Raw genomic sequence first — 14,697 nt, forward strand, 5'->3', positions numbered from 1 at the left:
TTTTTTTTAATGGTAGTTTTTTTGGAGTATGAGAGGGGAAAGGGGAAGAAAAGTTGGTTGGTGGTTGGGAGAGTTTTGAGGGTAGAAGTGGAGAGAAATTATGGGGGGAGTGGTTGAAGAAGCTTTTTTTTATTTTAATTTTATTTTTTTCAGATGGCAGGCCTAAGTTCGATATCGAGTGTATGGAGATGTCGTATAAGTAAGCAGTTTTGATCCATATACAACGTAACTTTTAAAAATTTAGAGGCATTTTTTAAATTTAGAAGTATTTTAGACGTATTTTTTAGTAAATTTTGAGTTGGGTTTTGAAAATTTTCTAGTTGAATTGGGTTATCAATTCAATGAACCCTAACATTTAGGTTTGTCCAAAATATTCTCCCAACCCAATCCGACCCATGTCCACCCTTATTGGGTTGTATTCAAATAAACAAAAATTTGATAAGATAAGAAAGAAAATGAAAAATAGAAAGGTTATATACTAATTGAAACATTATGATACCCAATGCTACATTCTTTATTTCCAAACATCAAATCTATGATGCATGAACATAGTGCTCATCTATCTAACAGAATAAATTTTTTATTTATATAACGTGCACAATCAGTGTCTTTAATATACATACATGTTGTGAAGCCCATTAGAATACATAGAAAAGGCGAAAATATATATAAAGCCCATTATTAGTGTTGTAAAACATGTAATGAAAGTGTCATCAATTTCAGAGCTGATCATCGAGTATAATTGATATCCAAACTGGATGGAAAATAGAACAAAACAAAAAGAAAAATACAAGACATTCATATAAGAATCCCCCTCTCCCCTCTTTGTTTGTTTCTCAAGGACCTTTGGGTTCAAGGGCAGCAATTTCTCTAACAACATGAGCTTTGTCAGCCTCAAACTGTCCATCCTCTGTGATAAAAGCAGAGTAGAGTTGAAGAACACAAGAACAAACAAAGCCAAGAATCAATGGTGCAAAGATTATGTTGTTGTTGTACCTTTATCAGTTTTGAAATCAGCAAACAGCCTTAGAAGCTTGCTCCGGTTCGTAACGAGAATGCCAACAATGTCGGCGGGTTTGTTTTGATTTGCAACGAACAGCTGTTGATTTAAAAACATGAAATCCGACGATCACCATAAGGTTAGTCAGTCTTAGAGACCAAGTTGAGAGCATTACCTTAAAAACATGAAATGCTTCTAGCTGTATGCTCTTGCTCGACTCCTGCACGAGTTAAGGAATTTACTATTTTACAGTGTTCGGTGCATAAACATCTTAGAACATAAACTGAGATTTCACAGGAGCAGTTTAGAACAGTTTAAGAAGAAATATGAACCACAAGATCAAGATCTTACTCTGAGAAGATTCATGACAATTCTCAAATTGTCCCTAGAACTCACATAACGTGTCATCACAGCTGAATTTGACCTATCCAGCAGTATATCCCCCAACAGCTGAACAAATAAAGTTGAGAAATAGCTGTGGTTATCAGGGTTGCACACAGTTCAACAAATATAAAAGTGATAATACAACACAATCTTCACATATAAGTCGATATCTGCAGAAAATTATGATATGTGCAGGGTTCGAAACAAAAATTGCGGTCCAACTAATCCGTACATGATAACAAACAACATTATTGTTTTCTAGAGTCTAGACTGAGATAAATGTAAAACGATACACGACACCAATAGGAAAACTATGTTGAGATTGGGGAGAGGAAATCAAGCACTGCAAAGCGGATATGCAAGAAAGAGAGCACGAATAAAGGCGATAATTTTAAATTGTCAAAAGTATTATGTCGAGTGGCATTGAACTCTATTAATTGCTTGCTTGCAAATGCATATACATTTCTTCCATAGATATCCGATATCCCCATTTCGATATCAGTGTTACGTTTAGAAAGATTTTAGAGTTCTAAGTAACCGTACCTTCACTGCTTGCCGTCTCGTAATGTAATTAGTTGACTCGAGTAACTTCAAATTGTACTCCGCAAAAAACTGAACGAGTGAAAAGAAGGCCAGAGGCAAAATATTAAACACAAGTGGCACCCTATGTATAAGATGTGAGAACTGCAGTTTATAAAGAATAAAACACAAACATCCAGAAAAGCAAAAATTCCAGAGAAAAATTTAGCATCAATACGAAATAAAGTAATGCAGTAAAGGAAAAAGGTGATACAGATTTTAGATCTCAACCGTCCAAAAGACGTAACTACGAAATAAAGTAGCATTTTCAAATAAACTTCACAATGAAATGAAGATACCATAAATGGAAAAAGAACGACTGGAGCCAAAGAGTAAAGTCATGATACGCTTCAAGGAAGAAAAGACACATTACCCAGTCATAATTCTTGGAAAGAAATTCAGCTACCGTAGATTTATGCCTTGTCAACAATTCCTGCAACAAAGTATAATATAGCATCACCATAACATTTCTCGTAGAGATGCAACACGCCTAACTATGCATTACAACGAATAGTACAAAACAAAGCTCGAACATGATGTGTTTCCTTAACAGAGAATCAATTCTTTTATCGCCAACCAACATGTATCAATTGAATGCCCATTCCAGTTATGCCCTCTTTCTCTCTTCCCTTCTTTTTTTTTTTTTTTTTTACTTCATTTATTTATCTTTGTCATGGTAGCATGTACGAGGACTCAGTATTACTAAAAGAGAGAGAGAGAGTAACAGCCCAAGCCCACCCCAGCAGATATTGTCCTCTTTGGGTTTTCCCTTTTGGGCTTCCCCTCAAGGTTTTTAAAACGTGTCTGCTAGGGAGAGGTTTCCACACCCTTATAAAGAATGTTTCGTTCTCCACCCCAACCGATGTGGGATCTCACAGAGAGAGAGGAGGAACATAAGGGCACCAAAAGTGAGATGAAAGGGGAAGCAACAAAAAGAAGTGTCTTTCGACCTTAAAAGTTGCAGCAGCATCTGCAGCAATGTCGAAGTTTGGAAGCTGAATATAATCGAAGAACTTTTTCATGTGCTGCGATTCCAAAACATACCTACAAATAATCAGAAAACCTTTCATAACTTAAGGAGAATCCACATTAATAGTTAAGATGAAAATCAAAGAACCTAAAAATTTGTCAGACATATATTGACATTATGTTGACGAAAATATGAGGAAACTTAAAAAGGAAAGTACTTTTGAAGTCTAAAATGACAGCAGAACTTCTAAATTCTAGTAGATTTTCATTGATAACAAACTGTTGGTTGATCGGTATAAAAGTGAATATAATAATCATGATATTTTGTACTTCTGATTATCAATATAGCTTCATTCAATATGATTGATCCATTCACAAAATTTCAGAAGGCTATAGAAACTACAGCATGTTTATTCGAAAGGGCAAAGACTGATTACTGCACTACTAAGTATCATTTGTGAAGCTGAAATGATATAGCAAGCCCACATTTCATTTTAATTATACACGAACCATCTACATGTAATTTTCTCAGATATGGCAAGAAAGATCATTCATTGTTTTATAATGATAACATACAAATAGTACCCACTTACAAGTGGAAACAAGTCAATGATAATAGAATGTTCTGGCACAAGAGTACTCATATTGACCGATAGTAACAATAGAACTTACTTAGCAACACTTTGGTGACGTATGCATTCCCGCAGCATGGCGCCATAGTGTAAAGCCATGTCTGTATTTTCATAACTGTAAAATGTAAAAAGAAAAGGAGAGAGAGACCACTATGAGATAATACCTAATACAGAAATTATTTCATGAAAACTATAAATGTTAAAAAAAGAGGAGCATAAAATAATTAATATAGGAAAGTACACAAAAAGTTTCACAATGAATGATGCAATAAGGGCCTCTATTCATGCTATGATTCAATAAAGAGGGGAAAATACATTCAAGAGTTTGTTCAAAATAAAAGAGAATGTACTATTTACCAATCTCAATCGATAGTAGTATTCAAGGGTTCTTGAAAATCATGTATTCCTTGGATTGTGATGCAGATTAGGTAAGGTACTCAAGATGGGTTAAGGAAAGACTGTATATGAACCACACATCAATGATCAACAACAATAAAAGAAACTACATAGAACAACCGGAGAGAAGGAAAAAAATTCAAGGTACGGGTGAAAATTCAAGGTACTGGTGTTTCGTTTTTGAAAAAACAACCGTATAGCCAAAAAAAAGCAATCCACCAGTTTCATTAGGATTACCAAAATAGTGGAATTCAAGATATCTTTCAAGTTATAACAAATCTATGCACCAACAAGTCGCCATAAAATAATGGCTGCCATATTCAGATAATTCTGGCTGATCTCATCCATAGCACGCATACACTTTTGAGTATTTGCATGTGACAGTGTGTGAGAGAGAGCCCTTTCTACATCAAATAGCCATGGCTTTAGGATAAAACAAAATCAAAGAACGGATAAGCATGAACAGCAGCAGTCATTGTCTATTTAAATTTCAGATGTTAAGCAAATACGATTTCATTTTGTAAGCCATGATAAAAAAAAAATGTAGTCAAGAAAAGCAGTTCGAGAGAGGGACAAGAAACATCATGCCATTCAGCGAAATCCCATAATAAAGAATCATGACAAGAAAAATAAAATTCATCAGTTGGTTACCCTGCTATTAAGATATCCATCAGATCAATGTTTGCTTCCAAATAATCAGATGCAATCAATCTGGACTGAACTTGTTGCCTCTGTAGATTTGCAACTACTTGAGTAGCATCTTTTCTTGTCTACAAGATGTTACACATGTCACAACATGTAACATCAAATTGGAAACTAAAAATGGTAGCAACAAGAAACCACAAACTTAAGAACATATAAACAAAATGATCGAACGAAAACTTTAATATGGAAATCTAAATAAGAAATTTTCTTTCCATCTCCCATTCTGCTCACCTCCAAGTACATCAATGTGGAATCTCAGAAGTGTATCAACAAGAAACCACAAAAATAAAACAAGCAAAATAATTCAATGGTGATTTGAAAGCTGAACAAACCAATTAGCCCCGTGCCGCTTACCTCCAAGTTCAATTTAGGAAGACAATTAATGAGCAGCCGAAGTGTATTCTCTCTGAAAAACTCCTGGGTTAGCTGTGCACATGCTTCTGCAACTGGTTCAGACTCACTGTTGCCATAAAGTATTGATTTCAACTCCCTAACGTTTTTACTTAATTCCAACATCTGCTGAAAAATGCATAGTGCACAGATACAGTTAGAAATTTATTCAATTTGAAAAACAAAAATATACGAAAAGAGTTCCCCGGTACACTAGATAGCAAACAACATGTCCTTAAGTTTAATTTGAAAATTAGCACTAACATAGAATCAAGTTTCAATGACAACAAACTCTATAACACCTATCTATGGTATGAGGCATACAGATGATTAAATAACTTTCCAAATATAAAAGAATAAGAAATATCATAAGATATTCTCCAGAAATCAGTTTATAAGAAAATAATAATAAATTAGGCATCTCCATAAAGATGTTGTTAAAGCACATCAAATCACTTATTCTTTCTAAATATTAGACCATTCTCAACCGGCAAAACACTCTTGAATTTTTTCTAAAATTATTTTATATTTCTTTTTTTCTTTCTAATTTCTTAGATCATTCACATATTTGCATTGAATTTGATCAAATTTAAATCGCTCTAGAGAACAACCCTCGCTGTATCTTATGGCCAATCTTTCAATTCAACACTACATTGTTGGATGTCAAGAATCCAAGGACTGAGAAAGAGACTCTGGAGAAGTGCTACAGAAAGCCAGACTTCATACTCTATAGTTGCTACACTAAAGATAAAGGACACCCCTAAGTGAGGTTAGGAGGGGCCAAAAACTCTTAACTTTTCTTCATTAAGATTTCACTCAAAACTAAATAAAAGAGAAGGGCAAGGTATGAATAGGGGTGAGTGAAGCAAAAAGATAACACTTCCAATAAAACAAGCGAATAAACAAAAAGGATCTAATGAGAAGAGTCTTGAAAAGATACATTCTACTAAATCAAATACAGATTACAAAGGATGGGGGATGGTTTTCTAAGACAGTCACGACAATCTTGGGCACAAGAAGTCCTATACTAAAGAAACAACAACCATTTATGAAGAAACACTAAGTTGTAGCTGATGAGATTGTGAAACCCAAGGCATGGCTTCGATACGAATCTCCAACAGTTCCACCCGCTTCACCATCAAAAAATAAACGAAAGCAACAACAGAAAACTCGCCCTCCCCCCTCAAAAAACCCCATCTTCCAGGAGGCAGTGCTTACAGAACTTCCTCACCCCATGATCCAAAAATGAGATCCATCCAGGAGAAATGTAATTACAACCATTATCTAATCTTGAATGATGGGAAGAAATCAGGCTACTAATAATTGGATAACTTTAATCCAGACACACCATTATATAACAAAATGACACAATTATTTTGTACATCGATAAAAATGGCTAAAAACTAAAAGCAAAGCAAAATGAAACCATCATTGAGTGCATCTAGCTGCCTACTTAGACATTAGGGACACCAGTAAATCAAAAATCAACAATTCACAGAAATTCACAAAAAGGCAAAAAGGGCAAAAGAATTCACAAAAATTCGATACGATCCCAATTCCTTGAGAGACAGAACAGAATAATAGAAACATTTAAACAAGAAGAAGGAAATCTAAAGTAGAAACCCCAACTGGGAAGTAAAAAAAAAAAAAACGGGGGGGGATCGGACCTTTTCCTCGCGCTTGCTCTCCTTAGTCTCAGGGCTCCGGTCAGTATACATAAGAAGATCGCGGGTCTGGCGGACAACATCGACGGGAGTCCGTGGCTTCGGCTTGAAGAGGCTCTTCATCTTGGTCGGATTCTGGGAATCCAAAACGGACGCCGATTGCGACGGTTGTGATTGTGATTGTGATTGTGGTTGTGGTTGCAATTGCCGCAGTAGCTGATTTTGATTTTGATTTTGATTTTGAGAGAGCCTCTGCACCACCGACGAGGCTCCCCGTGATGGAGAGGGCTTGGATACACAGCTTCCTATTTTGGCTAATTGTGTGTGAAAATCTGCAGTAAATGATGGGGGAAATCAAGATCAAAGGGTTTTGTGATGCTCCCTTGTCGCCTCTTCAATGGACCAGATTTTTGGGCTTTACACAGACGATGCTGGAAAATATCAGATCAGATCGTGCACAATTTCTTCAACCTTCCTCTCATCCTTTTCTTTTAATTTTCATGTTCTTATGAGCATTAAGAAAATTAACACGCCTGAATTTTGGTTTAACTTGAATCCTGTCCCTACAAATTTCCAAATTTACAAACTCAATCCTTCCAACTTTTCTTTTTAATTTATATCTAAAATATCTTCAACTATTAAATTATTCAAACTTTTTTGTATTTTTATCATATATATATTGTTTACCAATTTTTTAAAATTGAAAATTAAAAAAATTTATTTATGTTTTTAATATTCCCAAGATTAAATAAACACAAATCTAAAAAGATTACAAGATTTGGATTCGTTATCAATTTTAAATCTTAAAAAAAAATTCTAAAATTTTATGGATTAAATTTGTAATTTAGTAATTTTGATGGCAACTGAGTTAATGAATTTCCCCATATGTATATTTGGTTGACTTTTAAAAAAATAAATTTCAATTAAAAAATTATTTTCAAATTTTCAAATAAATGGTTAATTTTTCGTGTAATTATGTCGAATCATACTGATCTATGTCACGAATAAGAACATCTCTGTAGATAAATTTTTTATTTATTTGACATTTTTTTAATTTTATAGATTTATTAATAAAAAATTTAAATGTGTCGCGTATTTTTAAATTGATGTGAAATGAGTTCGTGATTTTTTTTAAAAAATATTTAAAGATTAAATATACTTCGATTTAATGAGTGATTTCGAATTAATTATTATTTCAAAATTTTGATTTGATTCTAGTTAAAAAAAACTTAAAAAAATAAAAGGGTTATTATTAACTTTTTATAATTTAAATAAATTATAAATTATGAATTTCATAATTTATTGCTTAATTGATATTGGAAAAATATTTGATAATATACCATTTTATAACATAAAAAAAAAAAAAAAAAAAAAAAAAAAAAAAAAAGTCAAAGTCAACCTTAAAGAGCAAAACGGTCATTTTGATATTTTTTTTCTAATGAATGGTCTATAAATTACTAAATCTAATATTGAGGAAGAGGAAAATAAAAGAAACAAGGGAAAATGAGAGAGAAGGAATTAGGGTTTTGCGGGACAAACTTGTACGTTACAAGGGAGGGAACAATCATTATGATTATCATAATGTTGCGACAGTCAGTAGGAAAACGATCATCATGTTTAACTTAATGCTACCATGGTCGCTATTTCTAAACATGTGTCCGACATTAACAGCTACTAGAGAATACTCGCCCGATAAGAAATGGGCCCAAGAGGTGTGCAAACTAACTGGTGGGTCCATACTCGTACATGTGGACCGTGTGTAGAATAGTAAATACACATCCAATTAGCCCGTTTGGAATAGCTGCCTAAGGAATATAGATGGTTATGATAAGTCTCAATCATGAAATTGTATGTGTTTGCATTTAACTCCAATAGTGGGATCACTTATTGAATATTTCTTAAAATACTCAAGGCACATGCTACTTCTATTTCAGGTAAAGCCAAGACATTCCTGTACGGCTAACAACACATCACAATTTGAGACCACGACACATGCATAGGGTAGTCACATTTATTTTTTTAGACTTAGGTTAGAATATGAAGTTTTTAATTTAAATGTTCATTTAGTTTATTGTTGTGTTGTTTTAAAGATGTTTTCGAACACGTAAGTCCATGATTGTGTTTTAAGATGAAATTTATGTTTTATGAAGTTTGAATGCTTATTTTCGCATAGAAATGATTTCGTTATGATGATAATAGCGACTCTAGGTAAGTAGAAATCTATGATCGTTATAGTTTGTATCAGAACTCTAGGTTACAGATCTTGTAGACTAGCCTACGATGTAGGCTTGACATGTTTCATGGTCCCACCGTTGATGCCCTATCACCGTCAGGTATGTCCTGTATAAGATAAAAAAAAAAAAAAAAAAAAAAGGACGTTATTGACTCTTTATGTGCTATGATTTCTTGATATGATTAAATGCAACTTAACATGAAACTTTATGGCCTGATTGAGTATGATACTTGACTTGTTTATATGCTTATTGATGTGTTACCTGACTTGTATATGGGATGACCTGTATAGAAGTAGCAGACTTAGGAAGGGTTACATGTTAGTCATAGAATCATGTCGTCTAGAGAGTGGGATAGAGGGCGTCAAGGAAGGGGGTGGCTCTTATTAAAGGAAGTGGTATTCTCACCATCATTTGTGGACTATTCATCATCTGTGAATGTGAGACTTGCCACCTCATCGCTTTCCTCGTTGCGGCACTCTATCGCATAATGTCAGTATTTTTGTAACACTTGATTATGCTCTTGTCTTTCCAGGGGTTGGCATCGTCATGAATTTTTAAGATATTGTCACGACTTCCTCTGACACTACGTCTGTGGTCACTACTGCGACCATACTCACAACCTCTATTTTCCTTGTTGTGGTCATCGTGTCCCTTTGTACCTGAAAATGAAGAATTAGCTGCATTTTTCTTTTTTGTTCGTGCAAACCAATCCTTATGTGTGAGTAAATGGAGGTCGAACATGCAAGAAATACTCACCACATGAGCTAAGACGCACCTTTATATGCTCGAAATATATTTAGTGAAGTGTTCAAATTAATACATTAGAGAAACGTATTTATATATTTGAAATTTGAATAAAATTTAAATTTGTTAAATATCTACTGATATTTAAAAACGGTTAAATAAAAAATATTTTTTTTAATATATTAAATATTAAAATATATTATTTTAAATAGGACAAAAATCATAATTAATGCTCTATAAATAGGAACCTTGAATTAGGTCAAAGGAGTCATCCACTTTATTCCTCATTAAGTACATTCAAAAAAACTCGTCCTCCACCATGACACTTCCGTTGCAGATAAGAATAAAACATTTTTTATATGAGTATGGAAACATTTCCCTATTGACGCTTTTTAAAATCTTGAGGGGAAGCCTGGAAGGGAAAGCTCAAAGAGGACAATATGTGCTAGCGGTGAGCTTGAACAGTTACAAATGATATTAGAGCTAGACACCGAGCGGTGTGCCAGCGAGGACACTGAGCCTCCAAGGTGGGTGGATTGTGAGATCTCACATCGATTAGATATGGGAACGAAACATTCCTTATAAAAGTGTAGAAACATCTCTAGCAAACACGTTTTAAAATTTTGAGTGAAAGCCCGAAAGTGAAAAGAGAACAATATCTCCTAACGGTGAGAGTTGACTCTTACATATGACGATACAATGCTTTCATTATGCGAACCAAACGTTCACTCCCTCCATTTTTTAAATGGTTTTTTTGTTAATCGAGTATTTAAATCAATTAAATTATATATAGGTTACTTGAAGCACATTGGGTGAAAACCATTAGAGGTGTTCATGAGTTGAATTAAATCGGGTTGCAACATATTTTAGATCCAATCTAATTGTTCGAGTTTTAAATTTTTTTAACTAATATATTTGATTATTAAATAATGATCACAACCCAATCAATTGTTATAATTTTTTTTAGAGCTATTTATTATTTTTAAACATTCCATTAACATTTATATTTTAAAAAATTTATCTTTTAAATAATTAATTAGATTGATTGAACTTCTCCCTTATTCTTTGTTCGGGTCCCGTGTAGTTTACGGTGTTCAATGAAATTTTGTCCCCTTTCAACGGTGTAAAGTCAACCATGAAATTATTCTTGAGATTCTAATTCCCTCGTTACTTTTTATAGATTGTTTACAAAATTCCTACCAATGTCTAACGGTGTATATGGTTCGGGTTGGGTTGGGTTGATGGATTTTTTTTACCTAACCCAAAAGTTAGAGTTGGTTGGATCCCATCCAACCCCAAACTTTTCCCAACCCAACACTCTATTTTTGGGTTGGGTTGTAAAAAATTTTTAAAAAAGTTTTATTTATTCACGGTTTATAATTATTCGGATATAATTAGATAAAATATATTAAAAGTTAACAAACAAACACAAATCCGTCTATAATTATTCACAAAAAAAAAATAATAATAAATAAATAAATATATAAATTCAATCAAAAACGAAAATTATAATATATTAACATAGTTTAAAGAAAAAATGTAAAGATAGATCATGAAATTAAATAAACAATAAAAAACGATTAGTATGAAGATATTGTATATAACAAAAATAAAAAATAAATAAAAATATTTTAATTAAAATAGGCCTATTTATACACGTTGCAACAAATAGATAATAAATACATTATAATTTAGAATACAAATAGATAATAAATACATTATAATTTAGAATATGAACCCAGTTGGTTCAGAAGTTTAGGTTGGATTGGTCCGAATTTTCAAGGGTTCGAGTTAAATGTACACCGTACCAATGTCCCACAAGTGAATTCATAAATTTATTATTTATGAACACTTTTTTCTAAACAATCTTAAATTATAATATAATATATATATACCTTTTAACCTACCTTATTTTAAATGGAATTTTCAATAATTTTATTAGTAATGGATCTTAAAGTTTTTTAAAATGTTCAAAGGGAAGAAAAATGAAAGATATTAAATAATCTAACATTGAAGTTGTAATATATTTATAATCAATAATGTTGAAAGTGAGATAATTCTCTTCTCTCAATTTTGATTTTAAAAATAAAGAATTTTTTTTTTTAATAATTAGTAAACAGAGCGAAATTAGGGCAATATTCCAGAACAACAAAATATAAAAAATTAAAAAAAAAAATGTTGTCATAAATTGAAATAAATATTCATAAATCTTAAAACCCATTTTAGGCTGTTCGAGTTCGCTGGATCAAAAAGATTCAAAGTTTCGATCTAATCCGAAAACATCCATCAAAATCTTGGGATTGGTTGTGGAAAATATCTACTTCAATTAACAGTTATGGGTACGTTTATCAAAAAAAAAAAAAAAAAAAGAAGTAAGAAAACAATCAGTTATGGGCATGGATGGATTCTATATCAGTATTTAATAATTCATATCATTAATTTTTCTTGTCTTTTCTAACCAAGTTGCAAGCGGAATAGTATTTAATTCAAAGTTGCTCAAAACTAAAGCATTTCCATAGACAAAAGTATACATAATTTTATTTATTCCCTTTTATACAGATAGGAAATCCAATAGCATTTGAGACATTTATAACATATCTTCGTAATAATATAAAATTTCCAAACTAACACAGATCAGATTATTGAAGAACACATAGATCTGATAACAAACAAAATCCACCAACGATTTCCCCAGAAATTTATACGAAAATCACCAAATTCCAAGAAACACATCATAAATTAGGGCTTTACTGGTTAATTAGCAACAGGCTTGAAGGACGTAAGTTCCATGAAATGCTGCCATGCCTTCTCCCAGACCAACGCCTGATATTTTCCGATCGATCCACCTTTCTTGGCCTCGATAACCAGGCGGTAGTTCGTTCCGGAGACGACCTGCGATTCTCCTTTGACGACGTCCTTGAATTCGAGTGCGCCTTTCGATTGTTTGTTGTACTCAGACACCGCGAACTTTCCGATCTCTTGAATGTGCGGATCCTTCACGTCCTTGATCTTCTCCCAGCCGCCGACTAGACGCCCCATCCGAGCGGTGGCGACGACGAGAAGTGGGAGGAGAAGGATGAGGAAGAGAGAAGCGGAGCGGGATTTCATGGTAATCGAGGGGGAAGCGAAGGAAGGAAGGAATGGGGTAAATTTTTAGGGCAATTGCTTCGGGGAGAGGCTTTGAGGGGTATTTATAGGAGGGGTCAATGGACGCGGAAACCGGACCGCCGCTGGTAAAGAATGGCACAGGGTTGGAACGGGTTTTTTGCTTTTCGGTCCTCCATTTCTTCGAAATTACACTTAGAGCCCAAATTAATTCAGAAATTGTAGTTTTGGTTCGCTTAAAATTAATTAAAATAATTTATATAATTAATTTAAATGAGATTTGGGGGGAGACCGGAGTGGAGTAAAGTTGGTGAGCGGTAGGGCCGGAGCATAGTCGGAATGGGTGGATCCACCACAAAGGGTCTGAGTGCGGCCCACATTTTTAGGTAAATGGGTCGTCCATATGCTGCCGGAATGAGCCACGAACAAAAGTAAATTACTTCACCCTAACACCTGTATTATAAGGAAGTTGTAGCCAAATTAAAAAAGAAAAAGAAGAATGGTAGGAAATGAGACATAAACATGATTCACGATCGAGCCTTAGGTGAAATGAGCCACGAACAAAAGTGTCCGTGGGGCACACCTATGTCTCGATTAGGGTTCAGGGTAAGATAAGTTTGCTTGGCTCAAGGGTGTACAATAAAACTAAGAAAATTCTACCGTGGCTGCCGTATGGTATCATGTTTTACTGAATAGTATGAAAGTTTTCAAAATGCGATGTGAGATCCCTCATTGGTTGAGGAGGAGAACGAAACATTCTTTATAAGGGTGTGAAAAATTCCCCCGAGTAGATACGTTTTAAAAACCTTGAGGGGAACCTCGAAAGAAAAAGTCCAGAGAACAATATCTGCTAGTGGTGGGTTTGGGTCGTTACATGCGAGTTCTGGCTCCAAAAAGTATTTTCCTTGAGCCCCATGATGTCGAAAGAAGGAATGTACTGGACCTGACTAAGATTAAGACTGTAATGGAATAGTCTTGTCCGATTATAGTTGCCCGACCTAGTTGACATAGAAGGGACAATTGTTTTATATGAGACCGAGCATGTGATAAGTTTCTTGAAACTGAAGTAGAGATTGGTAACGGCGCTAATGCTTACTATATTGGATGGGACTAGAAACTTCATTGTGTACTGTGGTGCTCAGGGAAGGGACTAGGATGCATACCAATGCAAAACGAGATCGTGCTTGCCTATGCCTCCCACTAGTTGAAAGAATACGAGAATAACTACCCAACTTATGACTTGGAGTTGGTTGGAGTGGTCTTTGACCTGAAGATCTCGAGACATAATACTTGTATGGAGAGAAGATATAGATCTACATACATTACAAGAGCCTCAAGTATTTGATCATGAATAAAGAGTTGAACATGAGGTACATGAAGTTAGCTAAGGACTATGATATAGACATTCTCTATCACCTAGGCATGGCGAATGTAGTCGTTGAATGCCCTTAGCAGGAAATGGCCCACGTCAACACTAACACGAGGCAGGTTGAGATATATGCTAACAAGGAGAGGATCGAGATAGCAGTGATGGTTAGAGGAGTAGCGACAAGGTTGGCTCATTTGACCATCCAACCAACTCTAAGGCAACAAATCATAGCAACATAGGAAGAGGACCCTAGGCGAAGTTTATGATTCGCTCAGACATGAATTTTCATTGACCTCATATGACAATCTTCTCTAGAACGATAGTTTATGTGTTCTAGTCGACAATGAACTAAAAGAGGTGTTGTTACCAGAGCCTCACAACTCGTTGTACACGATGTATCCAAGTAGTACCAAGATGTATCAGGATCTGAAGATCTACTACTGGTGGTACGGTATGATAAGTGGGCACGATTGTACCTGGATGAGATAACAAGTTACATAAAAGCATGTGTATATAGTATCAGATT

General features: G+C 34.3%; 2 protein-coding genes across 4 annotated transcripts; both read right to left on the minus strand.

Annotated features, from left to right (window-relative positions):
- Positions 1-564: 564 nt before the first annotated feature.
- Positions 565-7,240, minus strand: LOC111784303 (putative MO25-like protein At5g47540). Of its 3 annotated transcripts, none has more exons than XM_023665043.2 (11): positions 6,723-7,240; positions 5,020-5,184; positions 4,612-4,730; positions 3,605-3,679; positions 2,914-3,007; positions 2,337-2,396; positions 1,928-1,996; positions 1,352-1,450; positions 1,176-1,220; positions 997-1,099; positions 565-910 (listed from the first exon to the last, which is right to left on the minus strand). In XM_023665043.2, the coding sequence occupies exons 1-11, from the start codon at positions 6,840-6,842 to the stop codon at positions 837-839; spliced, it is 1,023 nt and encodes a 340-aa protein (XP_023520811.1). In that variant the 5' UTR covers positions 6,843-7,240; the 3' UTR covers positions 565-836. The 3 variants fall into 3 exon arrangements, with proteins under 3 accessions (XP_023520811.1, XP_023520812.1, XP_023520813.1); XM_023665044.2 differs by having other exon boundaries at positions 5,020-5,181; positions 6,723-7,239; XM_023665045.2 differs by lacking the exon at positions 6,723-7,240 and adding an exon at positions 6,099-6,292.
- A 4,973-nt stretch (positions 7,241-12,213) lies between these two features.
- Positions 12,214-12,871, minus strand: LOC111784305 (cysteine proteinase inhibitor 5-like). Its single transcript, XM_023665046.2, has one exon. It carries the CDS (start codon positions 12,803-12,805, stop codon positions 12,452-12,454), a length of 354 nt encoding a protein of 117 aa, XP_023520814.2. The 5' UTR covers positions 12,806-12,871; the 3' UTR covers positions 12,214-12,451.
- Positions 12,872-14,697: the final 1,826 nt, after the last annotated feature.

The sequence above is a fragment of the Cucurbita pepo genome, chromosome 20 (genome assembly GCF_057944985.1).
Source record: "Cucurbita pepo subsp. pepo isolate OVF chromosome 20, ASM5794498v1, whole genome shotgun sequence".
NCBI lineage: Eukaryota > Viridiplantae > Streptophyta > Magnoliopsida > Cucurbitales > Cucurbitaceae > Cucurbita > Cucurbita pepo.

Coding starts and splice junctions, on each gene's coding strand:
- LOC111784305 (XM_023665046.2), bottom strand. CDS start 12,805: ATGAAATCCCGCTCCGCTTCTCTCTTCCTCATCCTTCTCCTCCCACTT.
- LOC111784303 (XM_023665043.2), bottom strand. CDS start 6,842: ATGAAGAGCCTCTTCAAGCCGAAGCCACGGACTCCCGTCGATGTTGTC. Junction 3,008..3,604: donor CGTCACCAAAGTGTTGCTAA/GTAAGTTCTATT, acceptor GATTATTTGTAG/GTATGTTTTGGAATCGCAGC. Junction 1,997..2,336: donor TTTCCAAGAATTATGACTGG/GTAATGTGTCTT, acceptor TCACTCGTTCAG/TTTTTTGCGGAGTACAATTT.